This window comes from Remersonia thermophila, chromosome 3, assembly GCF_042764415.1.
Source record: "Remersonia thermophila strain ATCC 22073 chromosome 3, whole genome shotgun sequence".
Lineage (NCBI taxonomy): Eukaryota > Fungi > Ascomycota > Sordariomycetes > Sordariales > Chaetomiaceae > Remersonia > Remersonia thermophila.
Window position 1 is genome coordinate 3,062,832 of NC_092219.1, and position 27,077 is coordinate 3,089,908.

The 27,077-nt window shown below is 61.7% G+C and overlaps 7 protein-coding genes across 7 annotated transcripts; 4 read left to right on the forward strand and 3 right to left on the reverse strand.

The window, feature by feature from the left end:
* Positions 1-3,015: 3,015 nt before the first annotated feature.
* On the forward strand, positions 3,016-3,695 carry VTJ83DRAFT_3687 (uncharacterized protein; the record flags this gene model as incomplete). The annotated part of the gene is made up of 3 exons (XM_071010092.1): positions 3,016-3,041; positions 3,094-3,486; positions 3,536-3,695. The coding sequence occupies 3 exons, from the start codon at positions 3,016-3,018 to the stop codon at positions 3,693-3,695; spliced, it is 579 nt and encodes a 192-aa protein (XP_070867565.1).
* Positions 3,696-4,308: 613 nt separating this feature from the next.
* VTJ83DRAFT_3688 (uncharacterized protein) lies at positions 4,309-8,450 on the forward strand (the record flags this gene model as incomplete). The annotated part of the gene is made up of 4 exons (XM_071010093.1): positions 4,309-5,380; positions 5,458-5,529; positions 5,602-5,820; positions 5,887-8,450. The coding sequence occupies 4 exons, from the start codon at positions 4,309-4,311 to the stop codon at positions 8,448-8,450; spliced, it is 3,927 nt and encodes a 1,308-aa protein (XP_070867566.1).
* Positions 8,451-11,496: 3,046 nt separating this feature from the next.
* VTJ83DRAFT_3689 (uncharacterized protein) lies at positions 11,497-12,634 on the reverse strand (the record flags this gene model as incomplete). The annotated part of the gene is made up of 2 exons (XM_071010094.1): positions 11,497-12,192; positions 12,275-12,634. The coding sequence occupies 2 exons, from the start codon at positions 12,632-12,634 to the stop codon at positions 11,497-11,499; spliced, it is 1,056 nt and encodes a 351-aa protein (XP_070867567.1).
* A 1,077-nt stretch (positions 12,635-13,711) lies between these two features.
* Positions 13,712-15,447, forward strand: VTJ83DRAFT_3690 (uncharacterized protein; the record flags this gene model as incomplete). Its single annotated transcript, XM_071010096.1, has 2 exons — positions 13,712-13,900; positions 13,960-15,447. The coding sequence occupies 2 exons, from the start codon at positions 13,712-13,714 to the stop codon at positions 15,445-15,447; spliced, it is 1,677 nt and encodes a 558-aa protein (XP_070867568.1).
* Positions 15,448-16,281: 834 nt separating this feature from the next.
* Positions 16,282-19,233, reverse strand: VTJ83DRAFT_3691 (uncharacterized protein; the record flags this gene model as incomplete). The annotated part of the gene is made up of 2 exons (XM_071010097.1): positions 16,282-19,117; positions 19,193-19,233. The coding sequence occupies 2 exons, from the start codon at positions 19,231-19,233 to the stop codon at positions 16,282-16,284; spliced, it is 2,877 nt and encodes a 958-aa protein (XP_070867569.1).
* A 2,964-nt stretch (positions 19,234-22,197) lies between these two features.
* VTJ83DRAFT_3692 (uncharacterized protein) lies at positions 22,198-24,559 on the reverse strand (the record flags this gene model as incomplete). The annotated part of the gene is made up of 4 exons (XM_071010098.1): positions 22,198-22,968; positions 23,048-23,291; positions 23,451-23,508; positions 23,659-24,559. 4 exons carry the CDS (start codon positions 24,557-24,559, stop codon positions 22,198-22,200), a joined length of 1,974 nt encoding a protein of 657 aa, XP_070867570.1.
* A 1,438-nt stretch (positions 24,560-25,997) lies between these two features.
* VTJ83DRAFT_3693 (uncharacterized protein) lies at positions 25,998-26,959 on the forward strand (the record flags this gene model as incomplete). Its single annotated transcript, XM_071010099.1, has 5 exons — positions 25,998-26,042; positions 26,130-26,164; positions 26,238-26,359; positions 26,462-26,638; positions 26,721-26,959. The coding sequence occupies 5 exons, from the start codon at positions 25,998-26,000 to the stop codon at positions 26,957-26,959; spliced, it is 618 nt and encodes a 205-aa protein (XP_070867571.1).
* Positions 26,960-27,077: the final 118 nt, after the last annotated feature.

Sequence of the window (27,077 nt, forward strand, 5' to 3'; positions counted from 1 at the left end):
CCTGTCGAGCACAAAGCCTGGGGAGGGGAGAGGAAAGGAGGGGAGGAGAGGCGAGGCGAGGGGACGGGAACGCGGGGCGTTCATTGGCACTTGAAACGGGCTTTGTTCAGGCTGTGCTGAACGAGGATGCAAAGCCAACGTGACTTTTTTTATTTTCTTCTTTCCTCTCGGGGGTCCTTTGTGCCCGCTCCCAGGGACGGGAAGGCCCCGAGAAGCAAGTGGTTTCTCTTGGCATGCTTGCAGACCGAGAGGACATCGGGGGCCCCGGAGCGGGACCGATCGGATCCGGCGGCTCGGATGACGTCCTCCGCGGGAACGGAGCTTGCCCGGTGAGCGTGCCAGAGCCGCCATGTAATACGGAGGGCTTCTAGAAGGAGCGGCCACTCCCGAGAAGCCCCGGTCGCAAGCATCGCGCGGGTGCGATCTCAAATGTCATTTTTCCCAGATACGTATGGCATCGGCGTGGCGGTAGACATAAATAGACGTGGGTTACGTCGAGCCGCTCCGGGATAAATGGATAGCGACGGGACCCCCGCCCCCAGGGGAGCGCCGTCCAACCGGGTTCCCTTTTGGCTGACACTTTTCTGCTTGGGAGGGGGGTCACCTGCATCTCGGTTGACATAGAGTAGATTTTTTTGGGGGGAAGGGGGTAGGGGGGTACTACGTAGTGTGTCAGGCAGCGAACACGAACAGCAGAGCTAGCTTTGCGCGGTCCCAGGAACACAGGCAGGGTTTGGGGAGAGAGAGAGAGGGGGGGGGGGTGTTAATTGAGCGGGAGCAATAAATGGGTGGATGGGTGAGACCCTGGGGGGGGGGGGGGGGGGGGGGAAACAGCCTTAAAATGGCCGGCCATGCCGATCCGAACGGCTGTCGTAGTTGATGATTCGTGCGGGGCATGTGGGGAGATGCTTCGTACAAGTCCCTCAAGCACAGAGTAACTACCAGCCAACGTTAGTTGCATGCCCACTTCGATGCAGCTTGGGCCGACGAACGGCATGGCGCGCCGGGCTGGGCGGGAAGGATTCCCAAGGCAGATCCGGGGCTGTTGGGTGGCTGCGCTCAGGGCTGGGCTGACGAACCGCGATGACGGTTTGGTTGCAACGAAGCCATGGTCCATTGGGATCTCTCGGCGCCATGTTTCCATGGCTTGACAGTAGCCCAAGGCACCGTGCTGTGTAGCGAAGCTGGCCGGCCTGACCTCAGAAAGGGACTCGAAGCACAACCACAGGCAAACTACCTAACTCTCTGGGTTTCCTGCAAGGCAACGGATCGACCGGGATCTGCCGAGGTACTATGCATAGACCCAAACCACCACCAGCCCGTCCAGCTCGGAATGGATACGAGGGAATCCGCAGCCGTCAACGGCCAAGACGCTCTTGGTGTTTTCGTCGGCTCTTCGTCTGCTCGATTGGCCACCACCTGCATCGATGATTCAAACGTGGTGCGGAGTGGCGTGCCAATCCTGCGCTTCTCGGTGTTTCTGCGGCTGGCTTTTTCGCCGTGTGACTGAATAGGTGAATGGAATGAGAAAGGGAGGTCTGGGCGTCTGGGACGCTTTTGCTGCTCGAGCTGTGGCTAACTATGGCCAAGGCTGCAACAGGGAATCAGAGCCAGCTATGGCTGCAGAGATACAGGGCTCACAGAGCTGAAGGTTGTTGACTCCGGAACCTCGTCACCCAAATTATAATCAACGCGAGATCTCTCGGGCCACTCAGACGCGGGAAGACCAAGCTGAATTCCGAGGTTGCCTTCTGCTCCCGCCAGTCATGTCTCAGTTTGCAGCTCAAGTCCACAATTTCAGGGCCCAATGTTTCGACGTTAGTTGCTGCTTCGAGAAACCTGAGCCCCCCGTGGCCTCGGAGACGGATACTTGCATTTCATCAGGGCATGGATTCAAGACACGCAGCTAAGACACCGCAAGGAACACTCACACATGCTATACTGTGTACATACACAAAAGCAAAAAAAAAAAAAAAAAAAAAAAAAAAAAAAAAAAAAAAAAGGCGAGCTGGCCATCGGGGAGGGAGGGAGGGGCTACAAGGAAGAGGACAAAGGCCGACCAAGCGAACAGCCAGGAAATGCCATGCCCCCCAAAGAAAGAGGGCCACCCAAACAACCACACAACCTACTCCGAGACTTGACGGACAGACACCCTGGAGATTTCCCGTCCGTTTGTTGGCAAAGAGACAACCAACCGCCAAGAGGGTTTGTTGCTGGCAAGCCGGGGTTCCATCTGGTGAGCTAGTAGTATAAGGCGCGACCAAGACGACGGCGATCTGAGGTTGTTCCGTGCGCCATCTCGGTGGTGTTGGACTCTCTCCCTCTTCCAACCCCCCCTTTGACCCTCTTTTTCCTCCCCCCTGGAAAGCATCGCCGAGGCCTGGCACCATTGGTGTTCCCTCTGGGGGGGGTTCCTTTTAGGCGGGGCTGTCCTTTGGGGCGAATCTCGCCGCATGACTGGTTGGCTGCAGGTGTTTTGTGGGGTCGACTTGGCACCTCCCCCGTCCAATCTTGGATAGCCGGGACCTGCTTGCTCTGTCTCCTTTTTTTTCTGGTCGGCCATTCAATTGGCCTGCGTTTCCGTTGTTAGTGATGGCAAAGCCTTGCAGAGAGTGCATGTGTGTGCATTTGAGTGCATGTGTGTTTGTGTGTGCGTGTGCGTGTGTCTAGGTGTGTGTGGGTGGGTGGGTGTGTGTGCATGTGGTAAGACAGAGAAACAGCGCGAGAGGAAGAGAGGGAGAGAAAAGGAAGAGAGAGGGAGAGTGGGAGGGCGAGAGAAAAGAGTCCGTGTGTGGCGCCTGCTAGGTCGGTGCCAACGCCATCCAAGCGTGGCAGGGCTCTGCAACGTTTAACGTTAAACCGAAGTCTGGCAGGAGACCCGGCAGCCCAGCAGCGACCCTGAGTTCCAAGCAGGGGAGGTCCCGCTTTGAAGTGGAAGGGGGCAGCAACCCGTGCGTCCATCCAACCTGACCCATCCATTCCACCCCTTCCTTCTGATTAGGGCCGCATTGTTCAATGGAAACGGTCAACCGCCAGCTCAAGTGACGTCTAGCCCTCTCCGCCTGCACCCCGAGCACTTCAAGGTTCCTAGAGGTCCCGTCATACGAACCGCCCTCCTCGGACCTTCAGCCTTTGGTTCTTGTTTCTTGATCCCTCTCCTTTCCCACCAACTACTCCCCGGTCTGCGGCCACTTTTGTCCTTGTTGCTGCACCACCAACCCCGTTCCGGCTCGACGCTGGCCAGCATCAATTTCCCGTTTCTTGGGGATCTCTCTCTCTCCCTCTCTCCCTCTCTCTCTCTGTCGCTCCCAAACGCACACACACACTTCTACACTCTCACACTCCCACTCCCACACCAACACCCACACCCACACCCACACCCATACCTCGTTGCAGGTTGACCTTCTTCTCCTCGCCGTCGCCCTCTCTCCGCGCACTCCAACCTTCGACCTCCGGCAAACGACACGAGCCACACCCGGCGCCTCGGTAGACACGGCCACCGCTTTCCCGAATACTCTGCACGCGCTCACATCAGCTCGCTCCGGTCTTGTCACGTCTTGAGCCCATCCCGCGAGCCCCCCGCCGTTCCCGCCGATCCTCCTCTCCCCGGAATCTGCTGCGCGTTGAGTGCACCATCACCACCGCGCGTCTTTGATCTTCCCATGTCAACACTGGCTTGGATCTGCCGGGCTTGATCATACGCACTCCCCAATTCCGCCCGCAATAACGCCCCTCGACCGAGTCATTGTTCGGACCGACCTCGAAACCATCGAGAAACCCGGTGCTCCTTGGAGGGTCGAGTTTCGCTGAACCACGCCCGCTGCTCGCCGTCCCGGACCTTTTCCCAGCGCCGGGCTCTTCGGCGAGAGCCACATTTTCCGAGCGGACTGCGGGTTCCACGTTGGATCCGGGTGGCTGTCGGGACCGTTGACTTCCTGCCTTGGGACATCGCCACGTGAGTTCCACCACCGTCTGCCCATCGAAACCCTCCGACCCGGATGGTTGAATCCGACCGGCTTTTCTTTGACGTCGAATCGGCCGTGCAAAAAAACGGGATCCTTCCTCGGCGCTGGGAACTTTGTTTTTCTTTTTTAATTATCCATCTTGGGTGCCCCGTTTGACCGCCGGATTTTACAGACGACGATTACGGACTGCCGGTGCCGTGAGAATCCGTCTCACATCCTGCAGCATCCACCCGCAGGGTTCATCCTGTCTGTCCGCGACGCATCCCCTGCGCTGCACGACGCCACCTACCGAGCCAAACTTCGCAGGCTCCCCACCCAGAAGCTGCGTGCCGCCCTCAGATTCATGGACGGCCAGCCCATCACGGCTGAATCCCAGCATCGTTACCCATCCCACGTTTGGCCAGGCTCTCCCGTGGTGTCGACGGCCACCACTCCAAGAGTCAATCCGGCGTCTCCATCCGACTCGGGCTCGCCCAGCCTCTTCGGGCCCCAGCTCGACATCCTTCCCATCCTCTTCCCCCAGCAGATCTACCACGACAAGCTCCTCCAGTACAACAAGCTTCTCTCGACAGGCCGGGGCGGCGGAGGTGGCCTCCATAACACGCCGCCTGCTGCGCTCTCCTCGCCCCAGTCCAAGACCACCAACACGCGGTCAAGATCCTCGTCCAAAGTGTCAAGCAAGGACAGCAACAACAACAATAACAGCAGCAGCAGCAGCAGCAGCAACAGCAACAACGCCAAGCAGGCCGCTCAGAGCTGTCATGGGAATAGGGCACACAAGTCATCCGACATCGCCGAACGTGCGCCTATGAAACCGGCGAAGGAAGTCTCGTCCAAGATGTCGGCCAAAAAGAATCAGGAACAATCCGCCCCCAGCCACAACGCGTCGGCCAGGTTACCGCCGTCCTCGAACCAGAACCCGGCTTCCTTCCCCACGTCCCAATCGAGCTCGGTGCCATCAACACCGCACCAGCACCCGCGGAAATTCTCGTTCGAGTCTCGCGAGCACTCGCCCGGCGCCCCCCAGAACCACTCCCCGCGCTCCGCCTACTCCGAAACCAACGGCAATGTGCCCTCCCTCCGCCCGCTCCCACCCCGCCTCGGGGGGTGTCGCTTCGAAACCGCCATACCGCATTCTCGTCGCCGGATGCCCTACAGCCTTGGGACCGACAAGCTTGAAAGGGTGGACCCAGGGAAGCTCAAGAGCAAGCTGTCAGAAGAGGAGGAGAAGAAGCTAGAAGCCGACATGCGCGAGCTGTACAAAAGGTTAGAGCCGACCCCAAAGATCGAGCAGAACCGCAAGAAGCTCGTCGAGAAGCTCGAAAAGCTGCTCAACGACGAGTGGCCGGGACACGACATCAAGGTGCACTTGTTCGGATCGTCGGGGAACTTGTTATGCTCGGACGATTCTGATGGTAAGCACAATCACCCCCTCCTCCCCCCCGCAAGGGCGTCTTGTCTGGATTGACCGAGGCTGACCGACGGGCTGTAGTGGACATATGCATCACCACCCCCTGGAAAGAGCTTGAGAGCGTTTGCTTGATAGCAGATCTCCTTCACCGACGTGAGGCGCCTCATACCTCCCCTCGCTAGAGCAAAAGAAGAGAGAGAAACATGGTAGCTAACACGGCGGCAGATGGCATGGAGAAGGTGGTTTGCGTTTCCTCGGCCAAGGTGCCAATCGTCAAGATCTGGGATCCAGAGCTGAAGCTGGCGTGCGACATGAACGTGAATAACACGCTGGCCCTGGAGAACACGCGCATGGTGCGGACGTACGTTAGCATCGACGATCGCGTGCGCCCTCTGGCCATGATCATCAAGTACTGGACGCGGATGAGGATCATCAACGATGCCGGTTGGTCAAGCCCGCCGTTTTGTTTTGCCGTGACCGCGCTGTCTAACACTCTTCTCTCTTTCGCAGCATTTGGCGGGACGTTGAGCTCGTACACGTGGATCTGCCTGGTCATCGCGTTTCTGCAGCTCCGCAAGCCCCCGGTGCTCCCGGCCCTCCATCAGACGCACCACCTGAAGCTTACGAAGCCCGACGGCACCCGCAGCGAGTTCGCCGACGATCTGTCGAAGCTACGCGGGTTCGGCGACAAGAACAAGGAGAGCTTGGCGACGCTCCTGTTCGAGTTCTTCCGCTTCTACGCCCACGAGTTTGACTACGATAAATACGCCTTGTCGATACGGATGGGGAAGCTCCTGACCAAGACGGAGAAGAAGTGGCACATCGGGTCCAACAATGCCCTTTGCGTCGAGGAGCCGTTCAACACAATACGGAACCTGGGGAACACGGCCGACGACACGTCGTTCCGCGGGCTTCACATGGAGCTGCGGCGCGCGTTCGATCTGGTTGCCGAGGCAAAGCTGGACGCGTGCTGCGAGGAGTATGTGTTCCCCAAGGAGGAAGAGAGGATATGGCAGAAGCCCAGCACGGCGCCGAGGCCCATCCTCGTGAGGAGCGCGTCGCAACAGCAGCACCAACAAGGCAACCGCCTCCGCAGCGGATATCCGCGCACGCGGCAATACCACCGCAACGGCGGCAACGGAAATCGCCGGACCTCGTCGAGCGTGGGCTACGAGGCCGGCCCCGCGTTTGCGACCCCTGCCATGCCCCCGACGCTGGGACCGCACGAGCTCCTGTGGTACCAGACGCAGAACCCCCAGCTCGTACCCAACGAGATCGTGACGACGTCGATCAACGCTCTCGCGCAGGAGTCGATGCGGCTTCAGCTGCTCACCCAGTTCAGCCAGCAACAGGTCATGGCCCACGCCCAGCGGCTGCAGAACGGATCCGCGGCGGATAGGTCCCGAACCAACTCGTTCGACAGCCCCCCGCTGACCGCCCCGGTCCGCCCCGACCTGATGTACGGCTTCGGCTTTCCCATGCAGGGTGCTCAGTATTTTCAGCCGGGGTTCGCCGTGTACCCGTCGTCTCCGTCCGCGACGGTGCCGTCGGCCAACGGCCAGCCCGAGTTCCGGAGGAGCCTCCACCGCAACGCGTCGACGAGCGACTCGGGTTCGACCAGGTCCCAGTCCCAGCCGGCGTCGAGGACGCCCATGACGACGACGCCGTCCTTGGCCGTGTATTCCACATCCAGCCAATCGTACACGGGCATCCTGCCCCCGTCGCGACAGATGAACGGCGGTCACGTTCCCAATTTCGGCTCGGACGACGCGGGCGATGCCGGGTTCGACGACGGCATCCCGAGGGTCATCTCGGAGTCGCCGCCACAGGATGACGGGTCGCGTTACCTTGGCTACTACGTGAGCGACCACACCAACCTTGGCCGGTCGCCCAACGGGCTGTTGAACAACGGCGTGGCGCCTGCGGAATCCAAGCCCGTCGGCCAGGGAGGAGGGGGACGGCGTCGATTGTCGACCGACCAGCTGCCCTCGGCGATCCTCGACCGGCGGATGAAGAGGACTTCGCGTTCGCCGTCGCCCGCGGGACAGCCGGGACAGGCAGGACAGCCGGGACAGCCGGGACAGCCGGGGCACAATAGGGCCGTGTCGGTCGGCGTCAACTCAGCGCCCCTGCTCTCGGCCCCCTTCCTCCAGGCCAACGGAAACGTGCCGGCGAAGCCGCTCGTGGTAAACGGGACGGCGCCTGCCATGGTCTCGACCCCGATGTCCGGCCGCCCACCTGTCGCTCCCGAGCACACGGCGGCCGAGTTCGAGGACAACCCTCTACACATCTCCCAGGGTTTCCCTACCAATGGCAGCTGCTCGTGGCCAGAACAGCAGCAAGCCACCCCCTCGACGAGCAGCGGCGAATCCGTCGCGACGCCGGCATCCCAGCGGCCCGTGATTGTGAACGGCTCGTCTACGAACCGATCTCCGGCGGCCATGTCGAGCTTGATGATGGGTGCTGCCCTCCATCTTCCGTTTCCGGCCGTTGTGGGCGATCCCGCAGGCATGCACGGCTTCTCTCGTCTCCATCACACCCGGCAGCTGGCCCCGTTGGACCTGGCGACGAGCGACTATGTCACCCATCAAGATTTCCCGCACCTGTCCCCGGTGTACGAGAACCGTACCCCGTCTCCGACCGCCTCGAGGAAGTTCGAGCCGTCACCGATCGCGCAGTCGCCAATCGTGAGCCCTGCGAAGGAGCTGTCCAAGGCAACATCGAAGTCCGGGAGCGGCAGCAATGGTGGCAACAATAACAGCCGAACGCCGAATGGTTCGTCATTGAGGCAGCAGCAACACCAGCAGCAGCAACACCAGCAGCAGCAGCCGCAGCCGCCGCCGCCGCCGCCACAAGACAACACGACGCGGTCGCCGCCTCACGAGCAGAGGATCAACGGCCTCGCAAGGGAGAACGGGCACGTCCGTGCGGCCAAGAGCCAGACCGAAAGCTTCGGCGGCTGGCAAAAGTCCAAGTCGCGCAAGAAGGGCGCATCCGACCTCAAGCACGCCGCCAACGGGTTCCCGCAGAGCGAGGTGCCGCCCAAGAACGAGGCGGAGCGCAAGGGCGGCTGAGAAGGCTGCCCGGAGAGATGGGATGATGCTGTACGATAAATGGGTATGCTTGGTTGGGCATACCGTTCAGCATTTCCCAAAGGGTGTTGGTGTGGAGCAAGGGCGGGTTTTGCGACCTTCCAGCTTCAGCAACCATGCGGCGTGAAACAAAGGTCGAGGGAGCACAACCGGCTAGCCTGTGATGGGCTTTCTTGGATACATGGTTGTCCAATCTAGCCTCTGGGTTTCCTTCAACGCCGTCGTCACAGCAGCATCAGCAACAACGATAGCCATCACGACTGTGCGCCCTTCCCGCTATATTCTGGGGTTGTGTCTTGGACACCGCTTCAGGATGGACCTCCGACATCTAGCTGAGCAATCCTCCCGCCCCAAGGCCAGGAGTTATCTTCGCTACGTTCCGGACGCGAAACCGTCTCAGCCTCGTCACCTGCCTGCCTGGACCGAGGTTTGGGGGGGTGGCCGAGAGATGGAGAGAACGAGCATGTGTTTGAGCATTCGCCCTCTTTCTGTTCGTGGCCATTGGCGCGTCGGCCTTGGGAGGTTGCGCATTCTCGAAGGGGGAGCTGGCTGTTGGAGAAGGGGCCGACCAAGCGTTTAGGGCTTGGGGTTTTTCACAGCATTGCGACGCAGGATGACGGCCAACGGCAACGGGATTAGCGACGGCGTGACGACATGTTGCCTCAGCCCTGTACGATATATGTATGATACCCCGCTTTCTCGCAATCTCGACCCTCCGACCCAAGCAACTCCAGTCTATCCCAACCCAGCTTAGCAGCCCGACCAAAGCTCATCCTGACCATCCGACCTGACCTGACCTGACCTGACCTGACCCGACTCGATGACGTTTGGAGCTCTCACGACGATGAGGTGACGACAAAAAAAAGATGTATGTGTGTTTTACAAAACGAAGGGAGAAGAGAAAACTTGGCCGGCAGTATCTTTGTTCCGGCACATGGAAAGCGGATTGTTCAGTTTCATCACCTATGTATCTAGGTACACGACCTGCATACCGGCATATGACAGGATCATCAGCGAGCGACTCTTCGGGGGAAGAGGCTAGTTTTGTTGGTTGGTTGGGTTTTATTTTTCCTTTTGGTTTGAGGATGACCGGGTGCGGGGGTCTATGATGAATTCATGGATGAGATGGCGTTTGTTGTTTTGTTTTTTGGACTCTGCGGGTGCTGCATCCATCCATCCAGACCGGCAGGCAGGCAGGTTGCCATGGCAGAGAAGGGAAGAGAGGGGAAGGAGGGCGGCCATGAGGGCTGGAATGGTGGCTGGAATGGTGGCTGGAATGGTAGCCGGCATGGCCGGCACGGACCGACCGACGCCGAGGAGAGCAGAGGGGGCGGAAGATTGCCCTGTCTCCTGCGCTTGGTCTGGGGGAGGCAAGCAGAGGCAAGCAGCAGCAGCACACAAATTGGTCAAATCGCGTCGGGCAAGGAGAAAAACATGGAGGAGGGCTGGCTGGCTGCTGGAGAGGGACTGGATTGTCGGTTGTGTGTGGGTGTGGATGCACGGGCTTGTCTCTCTTTGCCATGTGGCTTTTTTTAATTGTTGGTTTTCGAGCACGCATGGTCTATAGAACGGGATACCATGGTTCTTTTGTCCGGTAGTTTTTCTCCTGGGTCTCTCTTGGTTCTTCATGGGGCTGTCTCTCTCTCTGTGTGTGTATGTGTATGTGTTTTGGCTTTGTGTGTCTGTCTGTGACTGGGTGGCAGTATAAGCGTTTGGATGCCCGTCGGCCCTATCCTGGTTGTGTATATGCGAGAGTGTGTGCGTGTGGGTGTCTGTTGGTGATATGGGAGGGAGGGTTGTCAAAAAGCACCTTTTGACGAGCCTGAAAGAGTGAGGAAAGCTAGCCAAAAAAAAAAAAAAAAAAAAAAAAAAACGGCCGGGCAGGCACGAAATAGGAGGTGGGAAAAGGAATGTTGGAAAATTGAGAGACGAACACGAAGCATCCTAGGAAAGGCATATATGTATGTATACATTTCACTATTCATGTCGGCATGGTGAACATCACTATGGGGCGGGGAGGGGGGTTGAATGATCTAGGTGCATTGCTTTTATCAACTTTGTCATGTCATGTTTGTTCTACAAGCTGGAATGCTGGAATGCAGAGTTTGTTTGGGCCACAGACAACAACAGAGCGCATCTCGTCGGTCCACCAAGGTTGATGGGTGCTGGAACCCGAGCAAGATTCGGGTATGGCCGATGGAAGATGGTACAGAGCTATTATACCTACAACCAGCCTCCGAAATCTCACACATCACACAGCATTACAGGCTTGACTGCGGGAGGGAGAGGGAGAGGGGGAGGCGAGGTAAAGACACCCGAGAAAGCCCCGTCCCCTTCCCCCTCCCCCCAAACAAAAAAAAAAAAAACAAAAGAACAAAAAAGAAGACCATAAACACCTATGTATGTATGCTTGTTGCTCACTTGTACCTTGGGCTGGTAGGTACTTTTGCTGACTGTGTATTAGTGTGTAGGGGATCCAGCCTCGATGCGATGTCGTGGTGGTGGTGGACTATTGGACGACACCTTCCCGATAGAGCGGCCGTGAGCGCCCAAACGTGGGGGGGGGGGGGGTACATTCATGACACCATGGACGGCAGCGAGATGCACGGGGAGGGCGGGGGGGAGAACGTGGGATGCATGGCAAGATTCGTTTCTGGTTTTATTTTTTCTCTTTTATTTTTTCTCTTCGTCATTTCTGTCCAACCACCATACCATGGATGAGTGAAGTATCTAGGGGCGTGGCTTGGAGAAAGCACCGGGAACTGGGGGAAAAGCCCTCCTCCTGGCCCATCGGTCGATCACGCCAAGCAAGCCAAGGGTCGGGGGTTGAGTAGGAAGAGTGGAAGCTGTGCTGCGTCTCCAAGCAAGCGCTACAAACAGAGGAACGCGTACATAAGTGGTGGCGTCATGTTGCCCAGAAGTCTTCGATTCCAACGAAGGAGAGAGAGGGGAGAGGGGGGGGGGGGGGGGGTGGGAAACATGCCGCCAAGTCACCAACGTCCCACGCCAAGGCCAAGTCATGGAGCCCCTACACCGCGTAGTAGACCTCCAGCTTGACATGCTGGACATGGTTCGCCCAGCCGGGAAACCGAGCCTTGGACCAGACGGTGATGACGTCGCCGAGCTTCAGGTCACGCACGAACTTGCCGTCGCCGGTGGCCTTGCCACGGCCTTGCTCGTCGAGCGCCTCGGCGGCCTCGACGTCCCGCTCCGGATCAACCTCGTCCGTGTAGGACCACACGACGCGGTGCTCCTTTTCGTGATCCGAAGCCGTCACGTTGCACTGGATCTTGAGATGCGGGGCGGGGAGCAGAGGGTGGCCAAACCGGTAGCCGTTGCCGTTGGGGCGTGGTTGGACCTGGGGAATGACGGTGCAGAGGTCGGCCACGTTCAGGGACGGGAGCTGCTGCTGGGGGGCGCTCTCGGGGTTGGGCTTGCACCAGCGTTCCAGCCCGACCTCGAACCAGGTCCACGAGCGGCGGTACGTGCCCCGGCAGTCAGGGTCGCCGCCCCAGCCCTGGTCGTGGCTCCGGAAGGTGAAGACGAGGCGGCGGCACGGATGAGCCAGCAGGCTCGTGGGCGCGCCCATGACCTTTTGGAAGTCGTCGGCCGAGAAGTCTTGGCCGGGAGGGCGGGGGGAGGGAGGCGTTCCCTGGTGGGCCGCGCCGAACGGGGCCCGGGGGGTTGAGCTCCAGCTCGGCAGGCCGAGCGGAGGGGAGCGGAGCTGCGGCAACGGCGTCAAGTTAACCGGGCTCTCTCGATAGTGGCCAACCGCACGGGCCGTTCAACGAGCGCTGCTTGCTTACAACAAAGACGTTTTCATCTGTCCCGCCGCTGCCTATCGCGCTGCCCGCGCCGGCCACGACGGTGGTGGTGCGAGGCCAATACTCGGCCAGGTCGATGATGATGTCGACGATTTCGCGGGGCAGGGCCTTGGACAGCATGGCTTTGGTGACGAGAACATCGGCGACGGTGGGCTCATGGAGAGACGCGGCCGTCGAGGGAGCGGGAGCGGCGGGGGCCTCATCAGGGTGGTCACGGGGGCGGTCAATGTGGCCCTTGGAGTCGGAACTCGAAGCCATGATGATGTTGGCAACGCAGGCAGCGTATGAGTAGCAGGTGAGAAGTGCAGAGGCGGCGCTGGTCAAGGCCGTGTTGAATGCCATCTTGGGCGAAGGCGGAACCGAATGGTTAGCACCGAGGCACCTAACCAACTACGTAGGTGCCTTGGCTTAGCGAAGCACCGAGGTACGTTGGGTTCTAGTGCGCTGGCGTAAGGATGGTAGACGAACGTGGGGGAGTGGAGACGCAATCAAGGATGGGGAGAGCATGAGCCACCTCACAGGTCTGTCAGGTCAGGTCTGCCACTGGATGACGGGTGATGGGGTGACGAAAGCAAAACACAGCACTTGGAGAAACCCTTCCGTGCACCCGACTGCCCGGCCCAAGCTGGGATGGCCGCACAGCACTTGTACAGAGTTCTAGGGTGCATAGGTAACCTGGTAACCAAAGGACCTAGCCAGGACCCGGACGGGATCGAGTTCCTGTTCCAAGTTTCTGTTCCAGGCTCCCTTCCGGTTCTATGACTTCCCACTTTGCAGTTCCCACCTAGGTACCTACGTAATCCCACCGAACTCGCCAAGGTACCCCAAGGATGCTGCTCTCCGGTTTTTGTGCTACTGTGTAGTGAGTAGGTACATATCAAGGAATAGTATGTAGATTAGTAACTACTGCGTAGATGGAGGAGGCCCCCGACCGACGCCAGCGGCCCGCGGGGGGGGGGGGGGGGGTGACATCCCATGGCTCCGCAGCTGCCAAGACCGGGCCTCGGGGAGCGGGAATTCTAAACCCACCCCCCTGCCGTGTTATCGGAGCCTTATCGGAGCGCCAAGCAAGCACGTGAAATGACGGAATACACCCAAAGCGGCACATCCCTCACTTTTTGTTGATGGAACAGAAGGGCAAGTCGACCCCCCCGGGTCGCCGTGACCGGCGGCCCGGACCCCCATTTCTCGATTTTCCCTTCTGCAAGACCCGAACAAGAAGCTTCAGCTCCGCTGGCTGCTGGGATCCCCGAGGGTTTCGCCGGACATTGGGCAATCTTCCGGCCTTTCGCTCCGACCACCTTGGAAGAGCAACACAACAACAACAAAAAAAAAAAAAGAGCTACAAGGGCCACAACCGCCGCATACTGCTCCGACAGCCAAGCTGCCCCGGGGAACCGCTCGACTCGACAACCCACCATGAGGTCCCAGCGACTCGTCTCCCGCCTGAGGCTGCGCCGTGCCGGGATAACCCTCCCCGGCGCCTGCAACCATGCGCCGTCCCGGCCCTCCCGCCGCTTGAATACCGCGACGGCCACTCCCGCGACCTCCCATGCCATGGTGCCCCCCCTCGGGCTCGGCCGCCAGCAGCAGCAGCAGCAGCCTCCCGTCCCTCTCCCTCCCCGTCTCGTCCCGGCCCGCCCGGCCACCCCGGCCACCCCGGCCAGCCTTCCCGCCGGAACGGCGCCCCCTCGAACCCCGCCATCCAGTTCCCCTGCCTCGACGCCCTCGACAACCGCTCGGCCACCCTCCAGAGGCAAGCCGCCGCCGCGACCCGCTCCGACAAGTCGGGCCCGGAGCCGTCGTACACGGTGGGCGCCACCCAGGTGTTCCGCTGCCAGGAGCCGCTGCTGCTGGACCACGGCGGCCGCCTCCACGAGTTCGACATCGCCTACGAGACGTGGGGCGCCATGAACGCCGACCGCTCCAACGTGATCCTGCTGCACACGGGCCTGTCGGCGTCGTCCCACGCCCACTCGACCCCCGAGAACCCGCAGCCCGGGTGGTGGGAACGGTTCATCGGCCCGGGCCTCGCCCTCGACACCGACAAGTACTTTGTCATCTGCACCAACGTCATCGGCGGGTGCTACGGCTCGACGGGCCCCTCGAGCATCGACCCGTCCGACGGCGAGCGCTACGCCACGCGCTTCCCCATCCTCACCATCCAGGACATGGTCCGCGCCCAGTTCCGCCTGCTCGACCACCTGGGCGTCGACAAGCTCTACGCCAGCGTCGGCTCCAGCATGGGCGGCATGCAGTCCCTCGCCGCCGGCGTCGTCTTCCCCTCGCGCGTCGGCCGCATCGTCACCATCTCGGCCTGCGCCCGCAGCCACCCCTACAGCATCGCCATGCGCTACGTCCAGCGCCGCGCCATCCTCAACGACCCCAACTGGAACCGCGGCTTCTACTACGGCCGCGTGCCCCCCCACGTCGGCATGAAGCTCGCCCGCGAGATCGCCACCATCACGTACCGCTCCGGCCCGGAGTGGGAGCAGCGCTTCGGCCGCCGCCGCGCCGACGCCTCCAAGCCCCCGGCCCTCTGCCCGGACTTCCTCGTCGAGACGTACCTCGACCACGCCGGCGAAAAGTTCTGCCTGACCTACGACCCCAACTCCCTCCTCTACGTCAGCAAGGCCATGGACCTCTTCGACCTCGGCCTCGAGAACCAGCGCGCCACCGCCGCCCGCCGCCGCCACTCCGCCCCGCTCGACCCCTCCGCCCCGGAATCCTCCTCCCTCGCCTGCAACCTCACCCTCCCCGACGTCCCCTACGAGGAGCAGCCCCAAGACGACGACGCCCCGTCCGCCTACGCCTCCGCCTCCGAGTCCGCCTCCGACTCGGCCGCGCAGGCCGAGGCCCTGTTCGCCACCAGCCCCCGCGCCGCCGAGGGGTCCGAGCCAGGCCCCGCCCCGCCCGCGGACCTCGTCGCCGGCCTGGCCATCCTGCGCCACCATCCCGTGCTCGTCATGGGCGTGGCCAGCGACATCTTGTTCCCGGCCTGGCAGCAGCGCGAGGTGGCCGAGGCGCTGCGCCGCGGCGGCAACGAGCACGTCGAGCACCACGAGCTAAGCGAGGCCCATAGCCTGTTTGGCCACGACACGTTCCTGCTGGACGTGGAGGGCGTGGGGGGCGCCGTCAAGCGGTTCCTCGGGTGACATGACCGCCTTGCTTTGGGGCTTTTGTTTCCTTCTCTGCGTCTTGAATTTCTTCTTTGGGGGGGAGGCGGGGCAAGGCTTTTGGGATTGCGTGATGCGGGCATATATGGCGTGCGTGCGTGCGTGCATGGGTTTGTCTTTTTTTTTTTTTGTTTCTTGTTTCCGTTGGGCAGTTTTCTTTTTTGCTCTTGACGCAAATCGCCACGGCGTTGTCGGAAAAAAAACAAGGGAAGGGAACGGAAGGGTGCAAGGGTGTGCCGAGGGGGGATTCGGAGGGAGAATAATTGTGTTTGTGTGCATGTGTGTGTGTGTGTGTGTGTGTGTGCCATCCATAGGTTGGTTGATCAGAGACCCGGAGTGGCCTTTTGGTTGTCCTTTTTTTTTCTGAGGGAAGGAAAGAAATGGGGGGAGCAAAGCCTTTATGACGATCCATCATGATACAAGGTCCAATTGGAATTCCATCCTTGATTTGCTTTTCTTGCGAGTCTGCTTGCTGAACTGTTGCAGCGCGTTTTGGGGGAAAGGGGGGGTATTGTATAGGATCCCAACACCACACCAGTCATGATGAATCAAGCATGTATATATATGGCTCAAGTGAGCCATGGGGGTCTGTCTCGTGAAAATCAAGAAAACAACATTCGATTTCTCCAAGAAAAGCAACGAAACCAAGAGCAAAAGAAGGGGCTGCTCCTGTAAGGTTGGGTATATGGACAAGGAAAAAAGTACACAACCAAAAAAAAGACAAAAAAAAAAAAAGAAATTTCCACATGAAAGCCAAGCAATGACGTGTGGCACAGCCAACGGAACCAACCACCCCAAACAAGAAGAAGAGCGTCAAATGAAGGTGGTGCCAAAGGAATCCACCATGGCCGGCCCCGGGCCGGGCCTCCGGGGCCCGGAGCCGCCCGACGTCTTGGGCCGGCGCAGCTCCCGGATGCTTGGCCCGCGCGCCATGCCGATCCCCATAAACGACCCGTCCTGATCGGCCGCCGCCGCGGCCTCCGACTCGGGGAACTTGGACACGAGCCTGGGCGACGCGGCCAGCTTCCCGCCGGCGCCGCCCTTCTTGTCGCCGTGGCCGCCGAGGCCGAAGCTGCCCGGCCCGGGAGCGCCGGACGAGGTGGACGGCCGGCCCTCGTCGGTCGCGCTCGCCGCCCAGGGCACGGAGCGGATTTGCGGCGTCCACAGCCCCCCGTGGGCCGGGTCCCGCGACGGAGCATCGGGGTCAAAGTTGAACTTTGTGAGGTCGATGTTGAGCGGCGGCGGGACGTTGGCACGGGTGAACCGCGCCGGCTCGTCGGCCGGCTTGGGCGACGGGTCCGACGTGGGAGGGGCGGCGGCCGAGGCGGCATCGCCGCCCCCGGCCACCGGCGAGGCCAGCGACCACGTGGTCGAGTCCGGGGTGGGCGGCGCCATGGAAAGGTTCGGGCCCGGGCCAAAGTCAAAGTTGAAGCCCAACCCCCCCGTGTCGAGGGCAGGCTTGGACCGGCCCTGCTCCGAGGCGTGGTCAAGCGTGGGCGCGGGGCTCGGCTGGCTCAGGTCGCGCCGCCAGCTGGCCTGCTGGCGGATCTGGGGCGACGCGGTGCGGGACGGGGGCGAGCTGTGAACGCTGTAGTTGTCGGTGCTGCCGCTCCTCGACCCCGAGGTTGGCGTGCCGCGGCCGCGAGCCACCTGGATGGCCGATACGCCGTACTCGTCGAGCCCGGGGCGGCGCGGCATCGGACCGCGCCGAGGGGGCCCCCGCATGGGGCTCTGCGGCCTGCTCGGCGGCCTGCTCGGCGGGCTCGAGACGGCAGGAGGCGCCGGCGGCATCGGGGGATGATGCGGGACGCGAAGGGGAGCCGGCGCCGGCGCCGGCGCCGGCGGGATCGAGAGGATGGGGCCGTCATCATCGTCCTCCTCGTCCAGCGGGATCTTTGGTCCCGCGCTGCAGACGCTGCCGTCCGTGCTCGACCTGTCGGCGTCACGGTCGCCGCCTCGGGTCGCTTCTTGGGTCGGCCCCGACGAGGAGTCGGCCGGGTCCGAGGTGATCTGCGCCCTGAGCAGCGTCTTTTCGAGCTCCTCGATCCTCATGGAGAGGCTGCGCGTTCGCATCGCGTTGAGCGCCAGCGTGTCCCGCTTGGCCCGCACGTTTTGGATGATGGGCCGTGCCGACGCCGGCTCGTCATCAAAAGACAGGCGCCGGATCGATCCGCTGGGAGAGGTCAGGGTGGACGGCGAGGTCAGGCTCGCCAGGAGCGGGGCCGGCTCCTGCTTCTCCGGGGCCGGGGTTCCCGGGCCGCGGGACCTGGGGGTTTCCGGCTCCGGGCTGACCACGACGGGGCGGTGGTGCTCCATCAACGGCGGGCTGTGAAGGGTGGGGCTCTGGGGAAGCGCGGGGCTCTGCGCCATGACGGCCAAGCCGGGGCCCTTGAGGGTGGGGCTCGGGGAGCGGAGGCCGTCCGGGAGGGGCCCGAGGGGACCGCAGCCTTGGAGAGGCGGCGGCCGGTAAGGCCTGAAGACCTTCTGGGACGCTCCCTTGGGGGAGGAGGAGGCCTCCGGGCGGTTGGCGCCGTGGTAGGAAGCGTACGGGCGAGCCGGGCCAAGAGGACCCTGGCGAGGAGGGTTCTGTCCCGGGGGCTGCGGCAGGCTCTGCGTCGGCGGCCCCGTGGGCGGAGGCCCCTGGTGAAGGGCATGCGGCGGGGGAGGGCCGCCGCGGCTCCCCGAGCCTGGCTCGGGAGGGCTGCTGCGGTTCGCCGCGTTGGATTCCACGGCGGCCTTGAGCAGCGCCGGAGGGATGTCGAAGCTGGGCTCCGGTTCCGGTTCCGGTTCCGGCAGCAGCGTCGGGGCCGAGGGTCGCCTCGCCGAGAGGGAGCTCTCGGTCGACTTTTGCCTCTCCAACCGTTCCATCTCCAAGCGCGCCGTCTCCCTCTGCTTTTCGAGCTCGGCTTCCCTCTCTTCCTCCTCCTCCTCCTTCTTCTTGACCGAGGCCATGACGGCCGTCACCATATCGTCTGCCTCCTCGCCAAACACGGAACGAGCCTCTGCGTTCTCCGTGCCGGGCGTCGGCGGGAGGCGCGGCGAGTCCGTGGGGGGCGACTTGGGAGTGGCGGGGCCCGCCGGGACGGCGGCAGCCCCGGCGGGAGCCCCGGTGGGGACGGGCCTCGCGAAGTGAACGTCCAGTGGGTTGACCCAGGGCTTCGTCCGGCTGGGGGTTCCCGGACGCGATCCGAAGCCGGGTGTCGGAAAGGCGAGGCTCGTCACCGAGCCGTTCCGGGCGGCGAGGCGGGCGCCGAAACCAGGCGCTGGCAAGGCCAGGCTTGCCGAAGAGCCGTTGTTGGCGCCGAAGCGGGCGCGCATGTTGGCCTCGGAGGCGTGCGGCCGGAGGGTGATGCTGCCCGACGTCCCCGGGCGTCCGGGAGCCGTCGCCGAGGTGGAAAGATCAATCATGCTCACGGCGCCGAGGTTGTGCGTATCCTGGTGGACGTACGGCCTACCGCCCTGCGCGGCGGCGGCGGCTCGCGACACGGAGCGGATGCTGCCCGTCTCGGGGTCGGGTTGCCTGTGGATGTTTTTGCCAAAGAACTGACCCTCCCCGAGGGCGTTTTGGTCGATTCTCTTCCATTGTTGTTGTTGTTGTTGCTGCTGCTGCTGCTGCTTCCCTGGGGGGGCCGCCTTGTCGTCGGGCTTCCTGTACCATCATCAACGGTTCGTCGAGGTCCTCTTTGCCGAGCGAGCCGACGCATCGGCCAAAGCCGCCACTCACTTCTTCTTGCCCCCGACGCGAAGGCCAAAAAACGACACCATGGTAACCGGGGCGACGAGAACGAAGGGGCGGGCGCAGAGGGAGGCGGGCAGAAGGCTGTGCCTTGAGCCCGACGGAACAGGAGCCAAAGAAGGAAAACGAAGATGCGGCGGGTTCAGCAGCGACGAGTCCAGGAGGCCATGCCACCTTGGTGATGTAGTAAGCGAGGGAGGAGGGGAGAAAGAGCTCAAGAGAATTGCCGAGAGAAGTACCGTAGGTAACTAGCTGAAGGAAGGGAAGGGCGGGCTTGAAAGTTGCAACCCCTGGTAGTGTAGTTATGTCCTGTAGCGAATGCTGGCTGGTCGGTCTCTGCTGGTCGGGTGCCGTCTGTGCCCCAAAAGGAGGTCGTCGGCCTGGGGTGCCTCGACTCGAGGGGGGCTTCCGGGCTTGGGCTTTGGTTGAGGGAGTGCTTTGGGAGGGGGTTCGGAAGCCAACCAGGTTCCACGATCACCAAGACGAACGAACGAAAAGCCAAGTGAAAAGAGAGAAACGAAGGTCGGGAAAGGAGGTCAGGGGATCGATCCCGGGGGAGCAAGGAGCGACGAGGAGATGGCGACGGAAGAGGACGCGACCAGGCTGGAAAAGCAGATGATGGGACTATGTACATACATAGTACGACGCGACGAGCCAAGAAAAGGAGAGGGCGGCGGCATCCTGGGCATTCTTCAACTGGGACAGAAAGCCAATGGAAGCTTGGTGAACTTGGTTAGCGGAAAGCGAGCGAGGGCGCTTTGTGGAGATGATTCGCTCCATGTCCATGTCCACGTCCACGTCCACGTCCCATGTCCCATGTCCCATGTCCTTTTTTTTTTTTTTTTTTTTTTTTTGCCAATTCATCCAAGGGCCATGGCAACAAACAGAAACGCCATGATCACAGAAGTGAAGTGAAGGAGCTGGAGCTGAAGCTGGAGGCCTACGCAGCAATACAGGGCAGGGCACCCAAAAGGGGGGGGAATGGGAGGGGGGGGTTGAGGAAAAGAAGAAGCGTGGAGAAGAAGAGGTTGCTTGCCCCTGCGCTAGTGAACTGCCCTACCTACTATACCTACTGTGTACTTACACAGTAATACATACAGGTAGGGATGTGCTGTGTGTGTATAGTATGTACTATACGCAGTAACTACGATGTATAGTACAGTGACAGGAACGACTACCTACATACAGTGATTACACAGTACATCCACCACGCACTGCGCGCTCGGGACCTGAGGGATCCTTCTGGGGCGCGCACAACCCCAGTTGCAAGTACATACTGCGTAGTTAGTTACTGTGTACATAGTTACATACGTTCCATACGAACCTTCCAAATCTTTCCTGTCCATCCCAAGGGTTTTGGACCGCCTGGGCAGGGGCAATCAGACGGCGTGGTGCCGGATTAGGAAAGCTCAAAAGACACAAATCTCCCGGCCAAGACAAGAGCTTCAGGGGTCCCGAGGGGAAGGCGACCAGGGGTCCCCGGGACCGGCGGCCATTCAGGGGGTTTCTGCATGTCTGACGACATTGGACAGACGGACAGCCATCGCAATTGCTGCGGGGCAGTTGGTCTTCTACTGTGTACTGTGTATGTACTCAGTACTGTGTATAGTACACGCTCTCTCCCTCCGCCCGTGCGCCACTTCACTTCCCACTTCACTTCCCACAACCCATCATGCGCGCGTCAACCAACGCGTCACTACGGACGAGTGGCTTCGGCTCGTTGTGTTTCCTAGTGCAAACGCCAACGGGCCGGAAAGCGAAGACTGGAATGCATCCATGGACCGTACACCCGGGAAGTGTACACAGTACTATCCACGATGAGCTCCTCGCAGGGCACCCAAACCAAAGAATCCACCCTGGGCCAGCTCCATCGGCGCAGCTCCGCTGAGGGGTTTTGTTGTCGTCGGCAGCACGCGCGCGCGGGGGGGGGGGGACGTTTCAGCCGTCGCGGCTCCTGGCCCTGGGTGATGACGATCAACAGGCCGCACAGCGCGGCAGCCGCTGCACGACGGGCCACGAGCCACGAGCCACGAGCCACGGCCGCAGCCGCGGGTGCCTTGCAGGACGGCGGGAGCCAAGACATGACACGCAGCAGGCAATTTTACTTTTGTGATTTCACCGGTATCAGCCAGCCCATCCGGCCAAGACACACACGCATGGCCCCGAGCTGGACCTGCGCTGCCTTGATGAAGCGTCGATAGCGCGTGGAGGCTGCAAGCCCGAAATGCATCCAGCTAGTTACTGTGTACTATACTGTGCACAGCATGTACGTACTGAGTACGGCTGCGTGGTAGGTTCTCCTCCCGGTCCCACGGGCTTGGATCGCCTCGTTGGGGGTTGGGTTGGGGGTTGAGTTGGGGGCTGGGTTTCGAATGAGGCAAATTTCGCGCATCCCGCAAGCTCTCCAGGGTCGTCTTGCCGAGACCTTTTTCTTCTTCATTCTTCTTCTTCTTCTTCTTCTTCTTCTGGCACCATTCTCGACGGTGCCAGGATGACAGGGGACAGGGGGGATGCAAGCTGTGGTTCCCTTGCCTTGCTGCTGGGAGAGACAAGTGAAACCAGGCCCCTCGAGGAATCCTTGACGCTGGACAACCCCAGAAGCACGTGGCCGGACGAATTGGATCAACAAAAAAGGCCAAAAGATGTGGGTATCATTAACAATACACTCTATAGTAGTACCATATGTACTATACTGTAGTACGCAGTAGTTCGTTGCTTGGGTGGAGGCTAGAGCAGCTCGGACAGCACAGCAAGGCGAACATGTATCGTTGGTTGTGGCTCTGAGACGAGAGATGCATGCTCCGAGTCTGCTTGGACCATAACCGCTCCAGAAACCTGAGCGGGAAGGATGAAAGGATACAATGACACTCCTAGCTACCGAGTACATGCATTGTAACGAGTTGCTGTTCATCTTGGAACGACGATCGTTCCTCGGGGCGACGCCTCCAGCGTCGGGCCCAACAAAACACAGCATGGCGCGCACACGACCAGCATCACTGGGCCCATGACGACCGCCGCCGCCGCCGCCGCCGCCGCCGCTGCTGCTGCTTCTGTTGCTGCTGCTGCTGCTGCTGCTGCTCCTCCGGCAGCCGGAACGTAAACAGGATGACCGTGGGCACGACAAACAACAAGGCCGCCGTCAAGAACGGCAGGCCAACCCAGGCGCCGCCCAGCTCCAGCCCCACGCTGAGGCACTTGGCCAGCAGCGGGCCGGCCCCCATCATCCCCACCATCTCGGCGAAGCCGACGAGCGAGTTGACGGTGCCGACGTGATGCTCCTCGACCAGCGTGTTGAGCAGCGACCTCACGAGCGCCGACAGGCCGGACCCGAGCGCGAAGCCCGCCAGCCCGACAACAAACACGGCGCCCGCCCCGGCCGCCCCGATGGTCAGGCTGCCGAGGATAAGCACCAGGCCCGACGCCCGCCCGAGCCACAGGTCCTTGGCCGCGGCCGTCACCCCGAACCGGGCCACGAGCCACCGGCCCCCGAGGGGCAGCACGGCCAGCAGCGTCACCAGGCTCCCCGCGTTGCGCACCGTCAGCACCGCCGCCGCCCGGCTCCAGCTCCACCCGTACCGCGCCGTCGCGTACTGGAGCATCAGCTCGCCGACGAACCGGCCCAGGATGGCAAACGTCAGGGCCAGCACCAGCGCCGCCAGGCCCCGGTGGCGGCCGGCGAAGCGCCAGAGGTCGGCGGCCCCGAGCGGGCCCGGCCGCACCACCACCCCCGACGGCGCCGGGCCGTCGCCGCGCCCGAGGGGAGCCTGAGCCTCCCTCCTCGGCCGAGGCGACGTCCCGCCGCTCCTCCTGCGAGCGACGCCGCTTGCGGTCGCGGGCGTGGACGTGGACCGTCTCGGGAAAGACGAGGGCGAGGAGGTTGGCCACGCCGACGAGGGCCAGGGCGGCGAGGAGGGGGAACCAGGGGCTGACGATGAGCATGGCGCCGCCGAGGGGGCCGGCGACCATCTCGGTGGCGAGGAAGACGGCGGTGAGGCGGAAGAAGACGGTGGCGCGCTCGGCCGCGGGGACGACGTCGGCGATGGAGGTGAAGATCATGGAGACGAACACGATGCCGCCGCCGCCGATGCTGGCGTTGGATGAGAACGGCATGTCAGCAGCGTTTTTTTTTGTTCCTCGCCGCAGGTGGAATGGCGGGGGAAGGATAGACACGATAGACACGAGAGGGAAAAAAAAAAAAAAAAAAAAAAAAAAAAAAGAAGCTGTACAAGAAGCCAAGGGTACTCACAACTGGAACACCGAGGAACCCAGCGACAACCACAGAGGCACCACATCGGAAAAGTAATCTGCATCCCGTCCCCCTCGCCGTCAGCACAGATGATACATCCCTCCACGGCGATCGCCTTGGGCTTTCCAGCCGAAGGATTGATAAGAAGACGATGAAAAGGGAGGAAGGGAGGAAGGGGGGGGGGGGGGGGGGGAGCTCTCCAACTCACAAATGAGATACGACCACACGACCGACATGGCGATCCCCGCCACGCTCAGCGCAATCACGGGCCTCCGGCCCTTCCGATCCGACATGACGCCGTACGGCAGCGCGCCCACCATCCCCGGCACGCAATCCAGCATCGCCGCCAGCCCGCGCAGCATCGCCAGGTACCCCTGAACGTCGGGCCTCTTGCACGCCGGGTCGTCCGAGAGGACGACGCCGCCCGCGAAGCGCCGGAGGGATCCCGTCCGACCGCCCCCCGCGCCGACCTCGGGCCCGACACCCGTGCCCGACATCACCAACCAAGGCTCCTCCTCCTCCTCCCCCTCCCCAAGCCCTCGCCCTGGTCCAGGCCCTGGGCCTGACCCTGGAGCCAAGGGCGGCAGAAACACCTCCGGGTGCAGCTGCCGGCAGATGATGCTCTCCATGATGGCGTTGACCGGCGCCACCGACATGCCGATGGACATCTCGAGGAGGACGGTGAGCGCGAAGGCGAGGAGGAAGACGCGCGGCCGGAGGAGGGCGCGGAGCTTGCCGCCGGCCCCCTCCTCCTCCTCGTCCTCCTCGTCATCGTCGTCCGAGGGGTCGGCCCTGTCGGCCTCGATAAGCGGCGTCGTGTCCGAGGCGCAGGTGGTGTTGTCGTCGTTGTCGTCGTCGTCGTGGTCGTTGCCGTCGTGGCCACGGTCGTGGTCGTGGTCGTGGTTGTCCCGGGGGGCAACGGACCGCGCCCGGACCCCGGAGGAAGGGGTCGGGACCGTTGGCGTCGGCGTCGGCGTCGGCGTCGGCGTCGGCATCGCGGCTAGCAAAGGGGTGCGGTCTGAGACGTGGTCGGCGTCGTCTTCCTCCGCGTCTTCTTCCTCTCTGACGTGGAGGGACGAGATGGGAAGAAAGCGCTTGGGTTTGGCCATGTTGCTGTGGGTGCGGGGGGGGGGGGGGGGGAGGGGGTTGTTGGAGCGGGATTAGGGGGGGGTGACCGGCGGTTGGATGGTCAGCGTGGCATTGCTGTCGTGCACAGTAATCTCTCTCTCGCAGGCCACGCAGGCCACGGGTCAAGGGGTTGCTGGTATTGTGACGATCTTCTTTGGTATTGTTCTCTCCAAGACAAACGTTTGGACGCTTGTTTGCATCCCCGGTCGCAGCGCTGGAGTCCAAAGAACAATCACCACCGGAACACATCAAACACACACAAACATACAAAAAAAAGGAGCCGACAGAAAGGGAACCCGTTGACGGTGCAATCAAGCTTCGCGCGCCCTGCCAACAACAACAACAAAGAGAAACTTCTCTCAATCAGGTATCGCCCAAGTGGATTCCCATCGGGCGATGCACCAATGCTGACGGCGGATTCCTCGATTCCGTATCGTTGCGTTTCAGGGAATCCGCCGAAGCGGGTGTGGACGGGCCATCAAGACGTCGTCGTCTCCAGGCGGTTTCGGGACGGCGATGTAACCCAGGGGCCGCGGGCTTGGGTGCAGCATAGTAAGCTGCTTTGTCCAGCGCCGTCCATCCAAATCAAGCAAAGCGGCTGCCAAGTGCTGACGGTTCCATCCCTGTGTTTGTATATGTACACATAGTAGGTAAATACTAGGAGTGAATACATCTTGTCCAGGTCGGTATGTATGTACATAGTTGGTGGTTGTCTGTCTCGTGTCTCATGGCGTTGTCCGGCCGTGGTGTTGATGGCTACTACACCACCGAACCAAACCCACCTCGGGTTCGTCGTAGCTGGTTATCGTGAGGCACACTAGGATCGGCTTTCTTGGCCCCGTCGCCCCGGGGCTGCAATTGGTCTCGTGATTCCCTGACCCGCCCCTAAAATGGCCCGGGTCTTCCCGTGGACAGCAAGGCACCGAAGAACATGCATGGTCAACGGCGCAGGGTCCACCCGTTTCCCCGGCCATCGACGTTGAAGAAAAAGAAAGAAAAGATGCCGGTCTGGGTGGATGCCGGTCTGGAGAGGGGGGGGGAGGGGATTCTGGAAGGGAGAGCCTGCAAAGGCGGGAGCGCAGCAGCCAACTCATCATACATGACGTCCTCCAGGGTGAGCTGGCGTCGGGGAAGCGAGCTTCGGAGTGGACGCAGGTCTCAGACCCACATCGGACCCGGCCAGGCGGTGTCGCCGGACGGCGGTCATTGCCGATGCTATGTCCAAGGCCTAGGTGGACTTGGGCTTGTTGATAAGGTTGCCGACCGGCTGGCCTGGGGCATTTCCAACAAGATCCAACCAACAAACTACACCTCCAAAATAGTCCCGGGTGCCTTCGAGACCCGACCCTTTCCCGCCCCGTCCTCCTTGCCCCCGTTTCCGCTCGCTCCCCCCTTACCAACCCTCCCTATACATACACAATGACATGTGAAGGCATTTCCCAGCTCATCTCCACCGAGCCCCTCGTAAGTTGACGTCACCGCTGATCGTCAAGCTTGTACACAACATTGTTCCCCCTATCCTTGCTGACTCGCCCTCTTTGATCATGCCAGCCCGAGAAGGAGGCGGTGTGGACGAAGCTTGTCAAGTAAACAAGAACCAAGGAAACCCTCGCCGGCGAGGAGCTCTCCGCCCTGGCTGACACCTGGCCCTCTGCACAGAAAGATCTACAAAGATCCCAACGGCGTGACGCGGATATGGGAGTCCGCCGAGCGGACGACGCGGCCCACCAACTGCGACATTGACGGGGTCAGCATCGTGGCCATCGTCGAAAAGAAGACCGGTACGATAGGCCCCCTTCCCACCGCGGCCTTGAGCCGGCGGAGCCGAACCATGCCGTCCCAAAGACCTAGCGACCAACCCTGACCCGCGCATCACGCTGCAGGGCCCGAGATCGTCCTTCAGAAGCAATACCGCCCGCCCGTCGACAAGGTCGTCATCGAGCTGCCCGCCGGCCTGATCGACGAGGGCGAGACGGCCGAGGAGGCCGCCGTCCGCGAGCTCCGCGAGGAGACGGGCTACGTCGCCGAGGTTCTCGAGACCTCGCCCGTCATGTTCAACGGTCGGTGCCCTGCCCCCGTTTCCCGCTTGGCTTCCCGGGCCCCGTCGCTGATTGTCTTCAACCCCTTGCCCTCGGCGTCTAGACCCCGGCTTCTGCAACACCAACCTCCGCATGGTCCACGTCACGGTCGACATGAACCGTCCCGAGAACCAGGATCCCAGGCCCCAGCTCGAGGAGAACGAGTTCATCGAGGTGTTCCTGGTGCCGCTGGCCGACCTGTGGGAGGAATGCATCAAGTTCGAGGCCCAGGGGTACGCCATCGACGCGCGGATAGCCAACCTTGCCGAGGGCATCGAGATCGCCAAGAAGTTTCGGTTTTGAAACAAGGTGAAAGGTGGTGCTGGGGGTTGTATCTTACGCTAGAGGAAGCCTTCTCATTTCTTAGATGTTGAGGGTGTGCTGCAGAAGCACGGTCAAGATGGGAAAAGAGCAGGGGGGG